Source organism: Corvus hawaiiensis, chromosome 1, assembly GCF_020740725.1.
Source record: "Corvus hawaiiensis isolate bCorHaw1 chromosome 1, bCorHaw1.pri.cur, whole genome shotgun sequence".
In the NCBI taxonomy this organism is placed as follows: domain Eukaryota; kingdom Metazoa; phylum Chordata; class Aves; order Passeriformes; family Corvidae; genus Corvus; species Corvus hawaiiensis.
The window spans coordinates 19,641,142-19,657,831 of NC_063213.1; the positions used below are offsets into that span (position 1 = coordinate 19,641,142).

At 42.2% G+C, this 16,690-nt stretch overlaps 1 protein-coding gene across 1 annotated transcript in view; it reads right to left on the reverse strand.

Moving 5' to 3' along the window:
• The window catches only part of PLXDC2 (plexin domain containing 2), a 268,004-nt gene extending 252,508 nt beyond the window's left edge, over window positions 1-15,496 (reverse strand). Inside the window, exon 1 of the mRNA XM_048295506.1 lies at window positions 14,729-15,496. Within this exon, the coding sequence (XP_048151463.1) occupies window positions 14,729-14,837 (109 nt within the window). The 5' untranslated portion in view covers window positions 14,838-15,496. The remainder of the gene's footprint in view (window positions 1-14,728) is intronic.
• Window positions 15,497-16,690: the final 1,194 nt, after the last annotated feature.

Below are 16,690 nucleotides of genomic sequence, written 5' to 3' on the forward strand. Positions count from 1 at the left end.
CTGCCTGTTCCTTTGGCCTCACATAAATTCCACTTCTACTTCTTGCTCACAGTATTGAAGGAAAAATTAAAAAGTTAAAAGAGGAGAAAAAGGAGAACAGAATTGCAGAAAAATGTTCAAAAATTTTAAATGGCAAGTAAATACAATCCATAATTAAATTAATAACTTCAGCCAGAGGTGGAGGGCTTTTATCTTTTTGTGAATTTCTTTTTGTGGATTTTTTTTGGGTGCTGTTTTTGTTGTTGTAGTTGATTTGTTTGGTTTTTTTTCCTATAAAGCATATGCTAGTAATCTTAGGGAAGCAAAACAGATTCCTTAATTTAAGACACTGCAGCTCTACTCAGCAGTAAGCTTGAATGCCATCTTGCAGCAACAGAGAGAGTAAAAAACCAGTCTTGGACTGCCAAATACTTAAATGGAAGTTCAAGAGCTGTTGGCAGGATGGTGAAGTTCTGACAGAAATCGTAAAGATGCTATTAGCTTGTGTTTTAGTGAGTAGTTCTTGTATATTCAATTATAAGTTTGTAGTTCCATCACGCCAAAGCATACGGTGTCTGCCTTGAAGGTTAAACATGAAAACACAAATTAAAACTGTGAGGTTCTTTTTCTTATAAACAGTTATTTCAAAATTCAAATCAATCTATTCTAAATCCACAAATGGTAAGTAAAATATATTACAGCATAAATACCAAGAGAGATGGGAGGGAGAAAAAACACATAACATGATTTTAAATCATTAAATGTACATGGAACTTTTCATTGACTTTGTAGAATGATGGCCATCAGATGCCAGCTGGCTGGATGAATATAACAGCAGGAATAGCTATATTTCAATGAACTTCCTACTAATACTTTGGCAGGTGGGTGTCAAAATCCCAAAGTAAGTAAGAGCAGAAATGCCTTGTTACTGATAAAAAGAGCAACTTGAGGGAGATAGGCATCTCTGATCAGAAACATATTTTAGTATTCCTGGGAATGTTGGAGACTGGAGCAATTTGCCTTGGCAAACGAAGTGATCTACCATGTCAGTTAACAAGTTAAGGAAATACAGCCCACAACTGCAGAGGGATGTGCAAGGAGAGCAGAACACATTTTAAATTCAGCATCCCATGTTTAATGAAGCCATTATTTTGGGTTATGACTTAGTGTTTTCTGCTGGGATTTACTGCCTCAAGGATGGTCAGAGGCTACTCTGTCAAGCTACAAGCGAAACCGCTATTGCCACAGTACAGCTGGAAAGATACAGGAAATTACCATGGGCCCAAGCAAACTTAGCCTGTACTTATCTTTATCATTATTATTCAAATTTTTCCTCTTTTCCCCTCAGAAAACATGTTTATAGAACATGGAAACAACTGGACCTTTGAAGAAATGCTACAGCTAGAAGGGTCCCACTCTGCCTTCCTGGCCTGTCCTCCCCCCATCTTGTGAAGCCTGGCTAAAACAGGTGTTCAGTGATGAAAAAGGAAGCTCCTGAATGCCTAGAAGCATAGCCCAGCAGACCCAGACAAAAAGTCTTTTCATTCCTCATTTATTTTTTTACAAGGCAGCTATTGATAATAGCAGTCACCTGGCAGGGAGATGAAGGTTGGGAAGCTTTCTTTCCCAGTTTACCTGTCCTATATAATTTAGAGGTTTCTAACATTCCTTAAACTGTGCAACAGACACTTCCTTCCTCCTTTCTGTGATTTTCAGGAGAACAGAATCAGAGAACGTAACTTTTTTCTTATTTTATTTTTTAATTACTTTTTAATACTGAAAAAGAAACCAAATTAGAATAGTGAATGCAGCATTTTTCCCCTAAAAGGACACAGCTTCCCTATAGAGCTTCTGAATATATCTTTCCCTATCTTCACTCTCTGGCTCCCTACAGATTTAAATTACAGAGGCAGAATATTTGTCCTCAAAGTAACCTATTTTTTTAATTCACATGGATGTTTTGATCTTTTTTTCTCTAGACTTCCAGCCTGAATAGGCCCACAGAACTAATACGGCTGCTAAAATGTATACAGCGAACTGAATCAGGCCTTTCATTCCTGCCCAGCAAATATTCTCATAGCTCTCACAGTCAACTCATGGACTCTTCTCTGCTTGCTCCTCCTTTTCCCATTTCAAGTGTCTCAAGCATTCTGAAACCAAAAGCACTGCCCTTACCCTCAGAATTAAGAAAATAAATTATCATATATTATAAATAAATAATACAAATAAAAACATCAGCAGAGAAACAGGCATCCAGAACCTTTCAGCCTCCAAATCCCAAATGCCTTTAAAGAGCATAATGAACAACTTTGAGGTATGGAGTAGGTTTTCAGCACCAAGGTAAAAATCCCTGCCATTCATTCATTCTCTTCCTGGGAGCACACAAGCCATGCTCGCTGCCCGTGGGAAAGTGGCATCAAGCGGTTCTGTGACCAAAGATCCCACACTGCAATACATCACACGTACTGAGCGCTGCTGAGCACACTACAGAATTAGAGGCAAGGCTTTGTGGGCTAAAGGCTCATCTCAAATTGGCTCAAGCTGCTCTTTGAGGAGTAAACTGTGGCTGTGTTGAAGCATGTGAGGGTAGAATACAATCTCTTTCTTTTTCCCTAAATTAAATTCTACATATAAAAGGCCCTATAAACATTTTAGCAACACCTACCAGCATGTTCTAGCACAAGCCATTTTGGTGAAGGCTTTACATATGCACTTCTCTTCAAGCACAAGCTTCAGTCACATTTTCAAGTGCTGTGCCAAATTGAGGCTTGCAGGGGTAGCAACTATTTTTCTTTTTATATGGAATTTAAATCTTTTAAATCTCTTCTCTCTTTGTCTTCTCCTTCTTTATGGCAAACCTCAAAATGGATTTGAATTCTACTTAAAAATCAAAAATTTCCCTAGATCGCCAAACAATAGATTATTAGAAAAAGAGAGACAACTGGCTGGCTCTACAACTGTACCAGCATCCATCTCAGACACTCAGGTAATTAGAGAGATGAAATTAAAACTACGGTGGATTTATGATGATCAATAAAACAAAATTATGACAGCAGAAAATACAATCAAACACTCGACAATCTCCCCGGCCACAGAGATTTTAAGTTTCACTAGGAATGCTGGCTTGGTATGCACCCCCACTAAGCTGTGCCATAAACCAGCAGAATAAGGATAAAATAATGAAATTCAAATACACGCATGGGAGGGTCAAAGCTAAGCTAAAAGAATGTGTTTTATTTTACAACCTGCTCTAACTACAGCAAACTTCTACAGATAAAGCTGGATAAAACTTCCTATCTGGAAGACCTCACCTTCAGTTTACTATCTATACATTCCTAGGGATAAAAATGTAATTCATTAAAATCTTAGGGTCATCCTTTGAAGCTAACAGCAATGTTTTTGTGTAAAGAGCAGAACAATAAACCATAAATTTGCATTGAAGAAGCAGCATGTAATAAGTGTTTACACTTAAATTTGATGCGAGCCATGTGTGCTTATTGCTTCTCAAGCTCAGGCCACATTTCAGTCCCTTGGAGACAGATCATAAAATCTAAGTGAATATTTAGTTCATGCATCTCCTAAATGTGTCTTGCACATCATACCAAAAAAAAAGAAAAAAAAGAAGAAAAAATCCCAATGCCCAGGTCTTAAAGAAGAATACGATATGCATATGCATTAGAAGAGAGATTATTCACTGCTGTTATCCACTACAACTGTACAGGGAGGTGGCAGTCAGTCTTTTCTGCCTGCAGAAAGATCCTTTTCTCCTCAAATAATTTCAGGATCTGCAACAAGGCTGCAAAAATCATTGCCTCTGTTGCAAATGTCTGGGGACTTCTGGGTCAGCTACATTCCAAAGTCCAAGATCAGAGAAAAATCTTAAACATCTACATCTTTTTCAGTCCACTCATCTGTAAGACACCATTTGTACAGATTGATACTGTTAAGCAAGTGTTTAAGCACAGTTCTAAATAAGGGAAGTTTTCCATAACTGGAGCCTAGGTATGCAACCCCAAATACTCCAAAGCATGAAGTCTGTTTGAGGTTTGGTTTTTCTATTTTTTTGGTGGATTGCTCCTCCTCTCCCCTGCCTTTTGGTTTTATTGTTCTTATTGCTTTCTTCTCTTGTTTTGTTGGTTTTTTGGGTTTGTGTTGGTTTTTTTTTCCCCACTGATGGCTCTATTAGATTTATTATCTAAACAATAATTTAAATTTCTTTTTGAATTAGGCGGGAGGAGGGAAACTCATATACTTTGCAAGATAAGAGTAACAGCTTTTTAAAATACAGCTTTTTAAACTTATCACTATTTCTGCAGAACAAACAAAACTCACCATCAGGGATAAAACAGCAGATGCTGAAAAGCACCAGTCTGCTGATCTATCAGTTCTGTTTTCAGCAAGATACTTACTCTACAGGAAACTTCAGCATGAATCATAGCAACAGAGGCACAGTATTATACATGGACAATGTATAAATGCATGTGTTATAGACCATTCATCAATAATCTTTTTCCTTAAAAGGTCATGAAGATACAGTCCCAGTAAAGCCTGCTATCATATTTTTCAAGCAAAATAATAATCTACATCTTGCAATGATTGTTTTCTTAGGATGATAAACTTTTTGAGCAATCAAAGCATTCTGGTCAGCAGGGCTTCAAACTGAGTTGGCATTCTTTCTTCTGACTAGCAATTTCTGAATCTGGATTGTTATTTTTAAAGTTTAATTACAGGAAAAATAATTTTACAGTTTGTGGAACACCATCGTTCTCTTCTCTCCAAGAACTCAATGACAAAACCAAAAAGAATTGGACAGAGTCTTTTCAAGTTGTCAAAGTGCCAACAGGCAGAAATCTGACCCACTATTTGTCTCTTTGTCTATCCTTCAGACATGCTTGTGTTTAGCAAAAAAATTTATCACACTAGACTATAAAATGTTGCAGTTTGGGATAAGTTATATAAACAGCTGAGAAACAAATCCCTCTCCTGATGCAAGCCTGAGTGTGGAAAGGAGTATCAGAGATGGCAAAATCAACAGTAGTCCAAAACCAAGCCTTGTGGTCTCTGAACTAATCAGAGCCCTCAGTCAACTTTAATCTGGATTTTTTTCCAGAAAGACAGGTTACTTGATCAGAGGTCTGACTGGGATTTAAAATCTGAGATTAGGGAATTGAAGGATAAGAATGCAGAGAGAATTACACCCCTGAATTTGAAGAAGCAAGGGGAAATTCGAAAGATCTGCTACTGCAGAAAAATTCAACTCATACTTTGATACACAAATGAGGACTCTTTAATTTTGGCAAGGTTGTCACTTTTTAAAACCACCTTCTTATTAGTAAAACTAGGATATTACCATACTCCTACAAGGTCTTCCAACTATAAGAATACTATGACTATAAAGCACATATCTATGATGATAATGGGAACAATCAAGCAAGCTGTAAGATAAGTGTGGTATGAAAACAGCAGTGGAGAAGTAGAGCATGCTTGCTGACAAGTGACAGGAGTCAAAAGTCTGGCGTTCAACATCAGAGCACCTAAACAAAGTTAGGAACACAAGCTAGATCCAAGTTTGCAGTACAACACAACATGAAATGGCAGAACTTCCAATCCTCAGGCATCTCAACTAAGGTGGTGCATAATCCCACCTCCTAAACACTAGGCTGCTTTCCAGGAGGTGTGTGGGGTCAGCTCAAGAAGCTGACAGAAGATAGTAGCAGGTCCTTTTTTCCATTCAAATGAACAAGTTTTCTATAAGAAGAGTAATTTTGCAGGTCATTTATGCTATTCTAGAAAATGGCTCTGAATTGAATCAAAACCAGTATTACCAACTCTGAAATTACTGTCCATGTAATTGTGCATGAAACAAAAAAACAGGAGCTGAAAAAGCCAAGTATATTAGGTCAAAAAATAAATGGAAAAGCAAAGGCTAAGGAAAACCAGATAAAGACCAACAAACCTTCAAACAAAGCATACTAGAAATAAGTATTTTTTTTTGCTACTGTAGAAACTCAAACTCAATGCTCTCGTTATGTTCTGTGGCACATTCTACTTGGGTCTTCTGCAATTTTACCACATGCCCAAAGGTTGTTAAAGTGAAGCACATCACTGATGGTCTGTGGTGCATGGGGACATATGGAATAGACTTCCATGACACAACTGCTTCTCATCTCAAGGAAATACTTGCTGACCTAAATAATCCCTTCTTAGCTATGCTGTCCTAGGTAAGAAATTGTTAGGACAACTTACTACTGTTATTATGTCATTTGTGCACTGGAAAGATAGAAATGTCTCCAACAGCTTATAGGAAAGGTTTGGGAAGGATAAATTCATTAACATTAGCAAAACTGAAAGCAATTTTGTTATTGCTTAGCATGATATTTAATAGGGGAAAGAACCCTTCGGGTTTCTGTGGCTGAATGTAAACATGAAAAGCTGCGTACTTCCACAGTCTACAACTGTACATTTCAATTATTAAGTCTTGCAGAATTTGCATAATAAACTGAAAAGCATTGCATTACACATTCTTAAAAGCATTGCATTATACATTCTTAATTAATAAAAACTTTTTTTAAAAGAAAATTAATAACAGACGTAATAAAAAGTAAATGGAAACCAGAACTGATGATAATCTATAGTGGTGATTCATGCTAACCATTTTATTTGAGACTACAACTTAGATCAGTGTATATATAAGTTTATATAGGAACCAGTAATAAATGGTGTTGATACTGAGGTCAGGTTTCTGTAATACACCAAAAGCTAAATTTCCAGTCCATAAATACACTCACTGCAAGTAATATAAATCTATTATCTTTTCAGCAGCTGCAATCTGGAAAAGGTGCTCTCTTTTAATTTTGTTGTGTCATGTATATCTCATTAACCAAGAAGCAACCTGAATGAGAAATATGCTATAAAGTTAAAAAACCAAGACCCCAAAACCCTAGCTGGATGATCAAGATGACTCTTCCTTTCAGCCATTCTCCCCTTTCCTGTCATCAAATAAAAGTAAGTTTTTTTACAAGATAAAATGGCTTGCTCTTACAGGACTTATATAGCCAAATTCTCAACAGCAGTAAGTCTCAATTAGAGATGACTAGAAAGTTAATTTCCCATCCTCATCAAAATTTTGATCTTATTCGGATTAAAAGCGAATAGTCAATGCTAGCTGTAAGATATTAAATGAAAAAATATGTAAATACACAAACACATAAACTTCAAATCAAAGTGATTTTTAATTGTGTTTATATATAATACAAAAATTATAAGCTAAAAGACCAAATGCAAAATTTGAAATGAGATATTTTATCATCAGCAAAACAAGAATCTCAAAACTACTTGTTTTGGCACTTGCCAGTGAAATACTTGACAAGAACATGTCAAATTTGACATAATTTTCCAATTTCAACTAGTTTTTTCTTTAAACATTTTTGACTAAAACTATATAACACCTGGTAGCATTGAACAGAATTCAGCTTTTCCAGAGTTTTTATGTTGTTCTAAGAGGATTTATAATGCTCAGGGGTTTCAAAATACTACATTCATCCTCCTTATAATTTTATTTTCACCCCCTCTACCTCTTCTGAAATGTAGTCTTTTCTGTTTCTCTCTCTCTTTTTTAAATCTCACTTGACTAACAAGAGCAGGTCTGATCCATCTGACCTAGAGCATGGCCACATCAGCTACTGAAACAGTGCAAGTGAGGAGGAAGCAATCTCTGAAACAAGCAGGAAGGGCAAGGAGGAGATGCAGGATGGGGCAGAAGAGGATGGACCTGGGAACTCTAAAACCTGTTCTGCCACAAAGAAGTTCCTTACAGAGGGCCTTGGGTGTGCATCCCAGAGGCTGAGGTTGAATTGCAAATGCACACTGTTTTGCTTGCAAATTCAAATGGAGTCCTATTAACCCACACAGGAAAGCAGAAACATGCAGCTGGAGAATATCATGGAGCAATTGTCACAAAAAAGATTTATACTGGCTCCCAGTTCTCTATGGAGGCCAAAATTGCATTTTCCAATGGATTTTTAGTTCAGCTGCTGACTCATAAAAGAAGAATCTGCATAGTGATGAACACACTATAACACTTCACCCTTCAGAAAATGCTGAATTTACAATGGATGATACACCCCTTTTACAATCAGCCTAGTAGCAACTCTTGTGAGAAGAAAAGATGCAATTATTCTGCAGAGATGCAGTTTGCAAATTATGACTAAAGGGAAAAAAAAAAAGGTAATGCATGAATAGAAGAAAAAATTAAATACAACTATACAACTCAAAGTGCTTATTACTGGGTAACCACTGCATCCTATTCTGCTACTAAATCCAGCTGAAACTTCCAAGGGAATGTGCCCTATGACAGCAGTTAAGGAAAGCTGCAGTAAACACTGTAAATGGCGCTGCATCCCTGAAACATAAGCAGCCCTTTGACACAGTTCAATTACATCTGTAAAGCAAAGGAGATTCTAGCATCAACTGTGACACAACATATATTTGAAACACTGCCAGAGAAAGGTTAAATGGAAAGGTTTATATATTCCCTTTGTGGAACTCTTCCTATGCAAGTCAAGGATTGTTAACTGAACAAAATGGCATGAGGTAAGTGATTCTGCCTAAAGACCAAAAAAGTCACTATGAGAATTAAAAAAAAATTATCTGCTTATAATGGAACCTAGACAGTGTTCATATTAAAAGGTAAAAGTTCTAAACAAGTAAGAACAAAATCTGATTTTAAAAGTTTTTTACATTTTCATTTTTTTACATTACATAGGACCACTAACTAAACCAGCATTTTAAATGTCCTTATCTTGTCTACAGCCACAGAAAGTGTATGTTGAAATCACATTAAAGCCACATATATCACTGGAAATGAGAGACAGAGGCCCCGAGCTAAGAGAGCGCTGGAATTCATGCTTGTATTTTATCTAGCTGCAGAGTTCAAGGTGAACCCCTGTGTACTTAAAGCTATCTACACTGAATGATTCCAGATAGCTGGGTGAGACCTAGAAAGGTCACATCATCCAGCCACTTGCTCCAAGGCAGGAACAGCTGCCTTTTTTGACAGAATGACATTCTGGACATATGTTTATCTAATATGTTTCAATGATGAAGACTGCTCATAGATAATTTGTTCCTCTAGCCTTATAATATAGGAATCTACCTTACTGCAATTTCAGTCATTAGTTGCTGCTGAAGACAAGTTATTCCCTCCTCTGTGGAATACTTTTACACACTTTGAGCATGTTACCATGTCATCACTTAGTTTTATTCTCTATAGCAGTGTTCTTTCCTTTTTTCTCCACATGACAGTCCTCAATTAGTCCATATATTTCTGAAAGTGCAGGGCTTGAAACTGAAGAGAATATGCCTCTTGGGATCTTACCATGGCTGAGTAGAGCATATGCCTGACTCTTGTGATGTCTTGTACCTATCTTTATATCAATCCTTACATTTCTCTTGATGCACCACCCCATCAAGATGCTACTTTTGAAATTGTGTGTTCAATTCGAGCACCATGCCTGACCCTGGACCTGGCCTCAGAACCTGCTCCATTTGCCTGTTTCAGAAGATTGGGTCAAATCCAACTCAGAAACAAAACACACTGCCCTTTGGTTGAGGGAGATGAACAGGTTACACAAGCCCTTTCAAACCCAGATGCTTAGCACAACTGATTGCTCAATGTTGACAGCAAGGAGTTCTAACCAAAGTTAAGTTTATTGGTTGGATGAAAAACAAGAAAAGAGGAGAAAGAGGAGGAAGTGTTCCATGATGAGACACACCACCCAGCACTCACAGACGTTACTTCAGGGCAATGTTTTATGCTCATTTGTGAGAAGCCGCAAACAAAAACAATCCCCATGTGCACTTAGCATGGCCTTTCTGCATACTTCTCCATAGAAAGCAAACTCATAGGTTCTTCTAGTTCCTGCTGTGATTATGCAATTCTCCAATTCAGTAAATACACTATCTGCCAATTGCACTGCATTAACACTCCCAGCTCAGCCCTCATCAAACCTAGAAGTTGGATATAATTCCACACTGCTGGCAAGCCTGCAGCATTTCCTTGTACTGGATTGTAAATGCTCCCATCAAATTACCTTTGTTCCCCCTGTAGAGAGTCCTCAGGAGAGATTACCTTAACCAGTGCTGCCTTAAATTCCTTTGGTATGCATTTTTCTTAGGAAGCATGAACCACACTGGGTATGCAAAATATCAGTGACCCCAGCTGTGTTCTCAGACTAAGAGACTGCAGCCTTGGTAAGTTTTGAAACTGGAGCTGCTACAGAGATTTCTTTTTTCCAGGGCTTTTAAGGTTACAAGCAGCAGAACTGCACAGTACTTCACACAGTCCAATGAAACCACAGTGACTTTTATAAAAAGCAGGGTCAAATTATGCTTTTATTTTTATTCCTTTTAATATTAAATTTTTATCTCCTTTGTGGGGAAAAACCAGTAGGAGTCAACAGAGCACATTTCTTGTGTGATAGCTGTATTTGGCACACTTCAAAGCAAAGCAGCTTTCTGGGCATCACTGCATAGTGGTCCTGCAGGAAACACAAGTTTCAGGTCCACACCTCCATCTCCTGAGGCCTGTGCAGGTGTAGGGACCTGCAGCACTGCTCCACCAAAATGTGCCACAAAGTCCTTAATGAAAAATACTAAGGTCTGTGACTGTTTCCGTCAGGAAGTCTCTCATCACCTGACATGCATTTCTTTATCTACCTCCTTCTTGATCTGAGGAGTCTCTTCCTTGAAAGGAAACAGCCCTCCTGACCTGCATTTTTTTAGAGGAATCTGGTATTCAGTAAGGCAGTAAATGTCACAAGATTTTGCTCTAAATGGCCTGTATCCATTGCTAATAAGTTGTTGACCAAAAAAATCCTTTTCAAATTATAAGGACCTTCTCCTCATTGACTACATTTGTTTACAGTGTAGAGAGATCCCCTGTTATTTATCATCATCTCCAAGTTACATGTCAGACAAAACCAATATCTGAGTCAAGTATTGGCTGGAGTTTAGATGCCTGCATGAGGATATAAACTCTGAACAGGTATATTCAGAGCCAACAGGTATATTCAGGCCAAAAACATTTTTTCCCAAGGGATTTTTAAACTTTCATTGAACTATGAGTACTGATCTTACTCTAAATCTGTGGAAATGAGTTTCTGTAAAACTGAATTTAAGACCTAAGTCAACTTCATTATAGTCTTAATCTACCCATTATTTACTAGCAGTATTTCAAACCACTCTTTCAGAGGAAATGACAAAGGCAAAAAGCACAAAAAAAAGAGGAAGAAGCAGTATGAAAGTTGAAATAAAAGATGACTGCTTTAGAGGGAAATCTTAGTAAAATATATATGATATACAAATAAGATTTGCTCTCAAATGTCACTAGGATTCTCTAAACCAATAGTCCCTGTTTACATATCAAGTACAGAAAAACCCCACTTAAATGCAAACAGAGAAAATATACCTGATATACATGTTGTCTAATCTTGTATTTCTCTTGATACTTCTAAGATAGAAGCCAAAGGTCCTAATGTAGAATGATGAAAGTTTGGTCTCAGTTGTGGATTTTTTTTTTAAACAGAGTAAAGCTCAGGCAATATACAAAATGTTACTATTTCAGCAGTAGATAAATGCTAGATAAACACTCCTTAATAGCAGTTTATCCTATAAAAATAATTTTACCCCCCCCTTCTGAATGCTGGTGTCTGGAGACAGCAGCAGTCCAATGAATATAAATTATATCAGGATTCTGGAGCATACTTTAACAGAATAAAAATTACAGTAACAGCCTCCTACTTCTGACTGATGACATTTTCAAAAGAACGTAACACTTTCAAGACTTTGTGGCAACACTTCAACAGTGAGCCCTCACTTAGACAACTGGAAGCCTTAATTGTTTTGTGAGCTTTCAAGAGATCGTCTGTTTCACTTCACTAAATTCATGTCATACGCAGTTTGGTTACTGTAAAACACACACGCACGCAAACCTCATGTTTAACAACCTCCATCCTGGATTTATAGCATTTTTGTCAGCAAAAGGGAAGTTCTGCGCGGGCCCAGGGGCGGATGGATGGATGGATGGATGGATGGATGGATGGATGGATGGATGGATGGATCCTGGAAGGGAGGCTGGCGGTGCGCGGCTGCCGCTGCGCCCTCTGGCGGGGACAGCCCCGCTCCGGCCAGTGCAGCCTCGTACGCTGGCAAAAAAGTCTCGGGGTTTAGAAACCCCCAGGGGCAGCCAGGTAAGTGGAGGCATGCCTAGAAAATTATTTCACTTGAATTGGTCCGACTTGATTTTCCCCAGTAAGATAATTCTAAGAAGCTGGCAAAAACCGCTTTTGCATTTTTTCCATCTCTGTTGAAATCAGAGCATATCCCTTTGGTAGCATCCTCAGAAATCCTCCCGGGCTCCAGCTCTGCCAGGGCTTACTATATGTTTCCATTTCTTGAAACTGTTATTCCACTCATTTTCAATAAGTTGTTTTGTTACTGAGTACTTGAAGAAAATGTCAAAACAGCCTCCCCGTAAGAATTTGAAGCCACCTCAAACATTTATACTTTCATTCTTTAAAGGTTTTATCTGAGCTGATCCAAAGGGACACAGTAGGTGCTAAATAAAGTAAAACTTTGAAACGTCACTTTATTTTGACTCACAAACCTGAAGCTGAATTTCTGGCTTAACATATTTATCCTTTTCTCACTGATTAGACAGTCTATCATTGCGCTTTTTTTTTTTTTTTTTTTGTCAAACACCAGCAGTATTACAAACAAACCAAAAAAAAATAAAAAAAAGAAAACAGAACTCTGATTTTAAAGTGTCATTTAATTATTACTGTCATAATATAGATTTTTTAATCAAGAACTACGGAAAAGATGCCAAAGTTATAAACATCTAGATGTCAAAACTGACTTCAGATTGCCCATCTTGCTACTTGAAGAAAACAGTTACTTGCTATATTCTCTTCAGAATGTATTAAATATCAAAATAATATTTGCCTGATTATAAACTCCTTCATACTTCATATCACATTCAGGAAGACACAAGACATTATTAAATTATTTACAAATAAGAAATCCACTGGTAAACTTTCTATTTAGCACCTTGTGGCACAGACATTGCTGACTACTACAACTTAATAGCCTAAATCAGTGATGTGTGGTGTTTATTTGGCCATTGATAAATTATATTTCATTTAGTCAGCACTAATACCTTACTGCTGGATATAGTGGCTGGAAGATAATAAACTTTGTGAGTTCAGTCCACTACCACACAAGATAGCAATTCTCTTTTTCTAATATCACCACCACACTTTTTTTCCTTTATAACTAACGTGAACAAATACCAATATTTGTTGCCTACAGCAACATGGAGTTTGCAGGTTGCATGAAAAAGACATGAAAAGTCTCCTCCTGGTTTTTCCCTTTGGCCCCAAGTGACATGTGAGCCCTGGCAACCTGCTGAGCTACCCCATCATTCAGCAATTCCAAAACTCAGTGGTAGGCCTCTGCCTGGGAAACTCCCTCTCTGTCTAGCGCATAATCTCACTGGACATTTAAAAAAACTACCCAGTCTCTCTTGTTCAGGTCAGTTACACGGTGACCACAAAACTTTCCACGTTTTTATCAAACCTTCAAGAAAAGGAAGAAGGGGCAGTTCTGTCGCACCAGGGAAGCCAGTAGGCGTGTTCCATCTGATAATAATCTAGCTTGTATTTCGAATACACAGGCACAGCTTTTGAAAATACCTGTAAGCCAGAAGCTGCCGCAGAAAGGTCCCCTGACACACAAACCCCACGACTTCTCTCACTATCTGCAAATGTGCCAAGATTTCCTTTAGCAGCTTTCCCCTCCACAGCACAGGAATGCAGGATACAGAAGGCTTTAGTGATCAAAAGGGAACCCCACGCTGTGGGTTACAGTGGCCCAAGAGAAAGCACTACAGGTGCTGTGTGTCACGCATTAACAGGTGTCTCCGAGAAAGACTGACAAGAGGACCCTGATACTCCACAAGAAAACTTAGTCAACAGAGCCTCTCGCTTCTAACGAACAGGTCCCACAGTCCCTGGGGCTTCTTCCTTATCTTTCTCCTTCTCTCAACGCCCAGTTTCCAGGGAAGGCTGCAAGCTACTGACTTCCGCGGGGGAGCAGAGTGCCCGCTAGCTCTCCCAGGCAGGATCTGCAGGGAAACTTTGCCATCCCTCCACGGCTCGCTGCTGAGAGAGCAGGGGGGCCCCGGCGCGGGAGGGCGGGCGGGGGAGGCTGTCGGGGCGCCTGGCCCGGGAACTCCGGGTGCTCCGTCCCTCCCTTCCCGGCGCTCGAGCGGAGCCCCTCGCGTCTCGTACATGGCTGGGAAGGAGGCTCCGGGGACCCCGCGAAGGGGCTGGGGAAAGGAACAGCACCGGCTGCCGGTGGTCGCGGGGCAGATTCATTAAAGGAGGAAAGTCCCGAATTCCCAATAAAATAAGAAATGAAGTCATAGAGAGCTCTTTCCGGAGAAGCCAGGATAGGGAAGGATGGGAAGCCGGGACCCCGGGCCTCTCTCGGGAGGAGGGGGAGCCAGCCCCGAACGGCGCTTGCCCTCTCCGGGTACGCGGCCCGGGGAGCGGCCGGCGGAGCCCACACCGCGGGGGCTGCGAAGGCGGTCCGGCCCCCGACCCCGGCCCGACCCCGCCCCGGCCGCGCTGCCCCGGGCTCCGCGGAGAACCCGGGCCGGCCCCGCCCGGCAGGTACCGGCCTCGCTTACCGCGGCTCTGCCTCGGCGTCTCCCCGCCGGCGAGCTGGCAGCGCTCGCTCAGGCACTGGAAAAGTAATAGAAATCCAGCGGCTAGTTTGCTCCTCCGCAGCCTCGCCATAGCACGGAGCCTGCCGAGACAACTCTCCGGGTGCGGGGTGCGCGCCGCTCCTCGTCGGTGGTGGGGAAGTCCGGGGGGGGGGGCGGAGAGCAGCCCTAGCAGGCGCAGAGCCGCCCTGTCCTCGGAGCAGCGCTCATACAGTGGGGCGGCAGGGACGAGCCGCTGGGGCTGAAGGCGCTGGACCGCGTCTGGGGGGCGCTGGAAGGAGGGGGGAGCTCCGTGCCCCTAACTCGCGCGGCCGCGCCGCTCTCAGTCCAGCGGCATCACCGCTAGGGAAAACAAGCCCAGCCTCGCTGCGAAGTGCCAAACTCTTCCCTCCTCGCAGCCTGCTGATAGATTTTAGGAGAGCCACTGAGATCCTCCCTTCCTGGCTTGCCCCCACCCAGCTCCCTTCCCCCGCAGGGTGAGGCAGGGTGCCTGAGGGACGGAGCCTCTCCTCGGCGTACCGCTACCGACTAAACCCCTCCGGGGAAAACGAGCAGGGAAACGTTCCAGCCGGAGCCAGCGGACCGGCCCCGAGTCCGGGGGGATGCAGGACCCGGAGGGCGGGCGGATGCGCCGCGGGAGAGGATGCGCGGGCGGCGGGGAGGCAGGCGGGGACGGACGAACAAGTTCTCTTTCTCTCTCGGGGCGGTTTCCGCGGCCGGCGGCGCTGGTGCGGGACCGACGGCAGCCGCGTGGGGCGGGCGCTGCCCCGGCCCGCAGCGCGCCCGCGCTGCCGCCGCCGCCGCCCGCCGCGCAAGTGCGGGCGGGGGGCTCGCCTGAGGCCGGGTCCCGGCCGCCACCTCGCTCTGCCCCCCGCCCCCTCCGCAGAGCGCGGTGGGGCGCAGGCGCCGGGGCTGCACCGTGTCTGCCGCCGCTGCCGGCGGTGCCGCGCTCCGCACGGCGGTCCCGGGAGGCGCTGCCCGTCCGGGCACCTGGCCCCGGCGCGGCTCCCGAGCGGGGCGGGTCCTGCCCCGAGCGCCGGCAGCCTCCGCTGCACGGCGAGTGCGGGGAGAGGACGGCGGGCGGCACGGAGACCCCCGGGCCCGCTCCGAGCCCCGCCGCTCCGCGGGACGGGGAGAGCCCGGCCCAACGCCGCCTGCTTGTTCAAAAGTTGCTGTGTAAACATGCGTCAGTTTCGCAGATGACAACTGTAATAACGCCCAAACCCCCTAAATCCCGCTCCCTGCTCCCCCTTTCCCTCCAGAATTTCCCTGTGCTTTCGGGTAAAGCAGCCTCCCTACACACACACACACACACACAGGAACACACACACACCCCTCCACCCTTTCCCTTTTGTTTTCTATTTCTCTTCGCACACCAAAGAGTTATGTACACTCATCACTTCAAAAGTGCAATGACTGATAGGGTTCTCCCCTGCAAAAAAAAAATTATCTACGTGCTTGATTAAACGCACCGTGAATAATCCCATCCCCTACATTAATCTGTGAACAACGGCACGGAGACAGAAGCGAGCAGAGGGCACATCAATCAAACCCAGACAAGCGAAAGGGGCACCGGGGACCGGGCGGCGGCTTTTTACCAGTTCAGCAAGCTGTGGAGCTGGTAATGAGCTGAGCAACATGTAGAGAATCATGAATGCACCAGCCTCTCAGCACTTGCTACCAAATAATTAAATTAATTAGGACGACAATTAAATTAATCAAATAAATAGGTCTACGGAATGTCAAACATAGCAGATAACTAATACTTAATCACAAAAGAACAACCAGTAACAAGACCGTGTTTTTCTTTAATTTACCACTGTTCCTGAGATTAAGAATTCATCAGGTCCATTGTAAGTGTCTTGCTGTTTAATCATTGATGAGTTTATGTGTAAATCAAAGCATAACACCTGTGGGTTCAAGAAA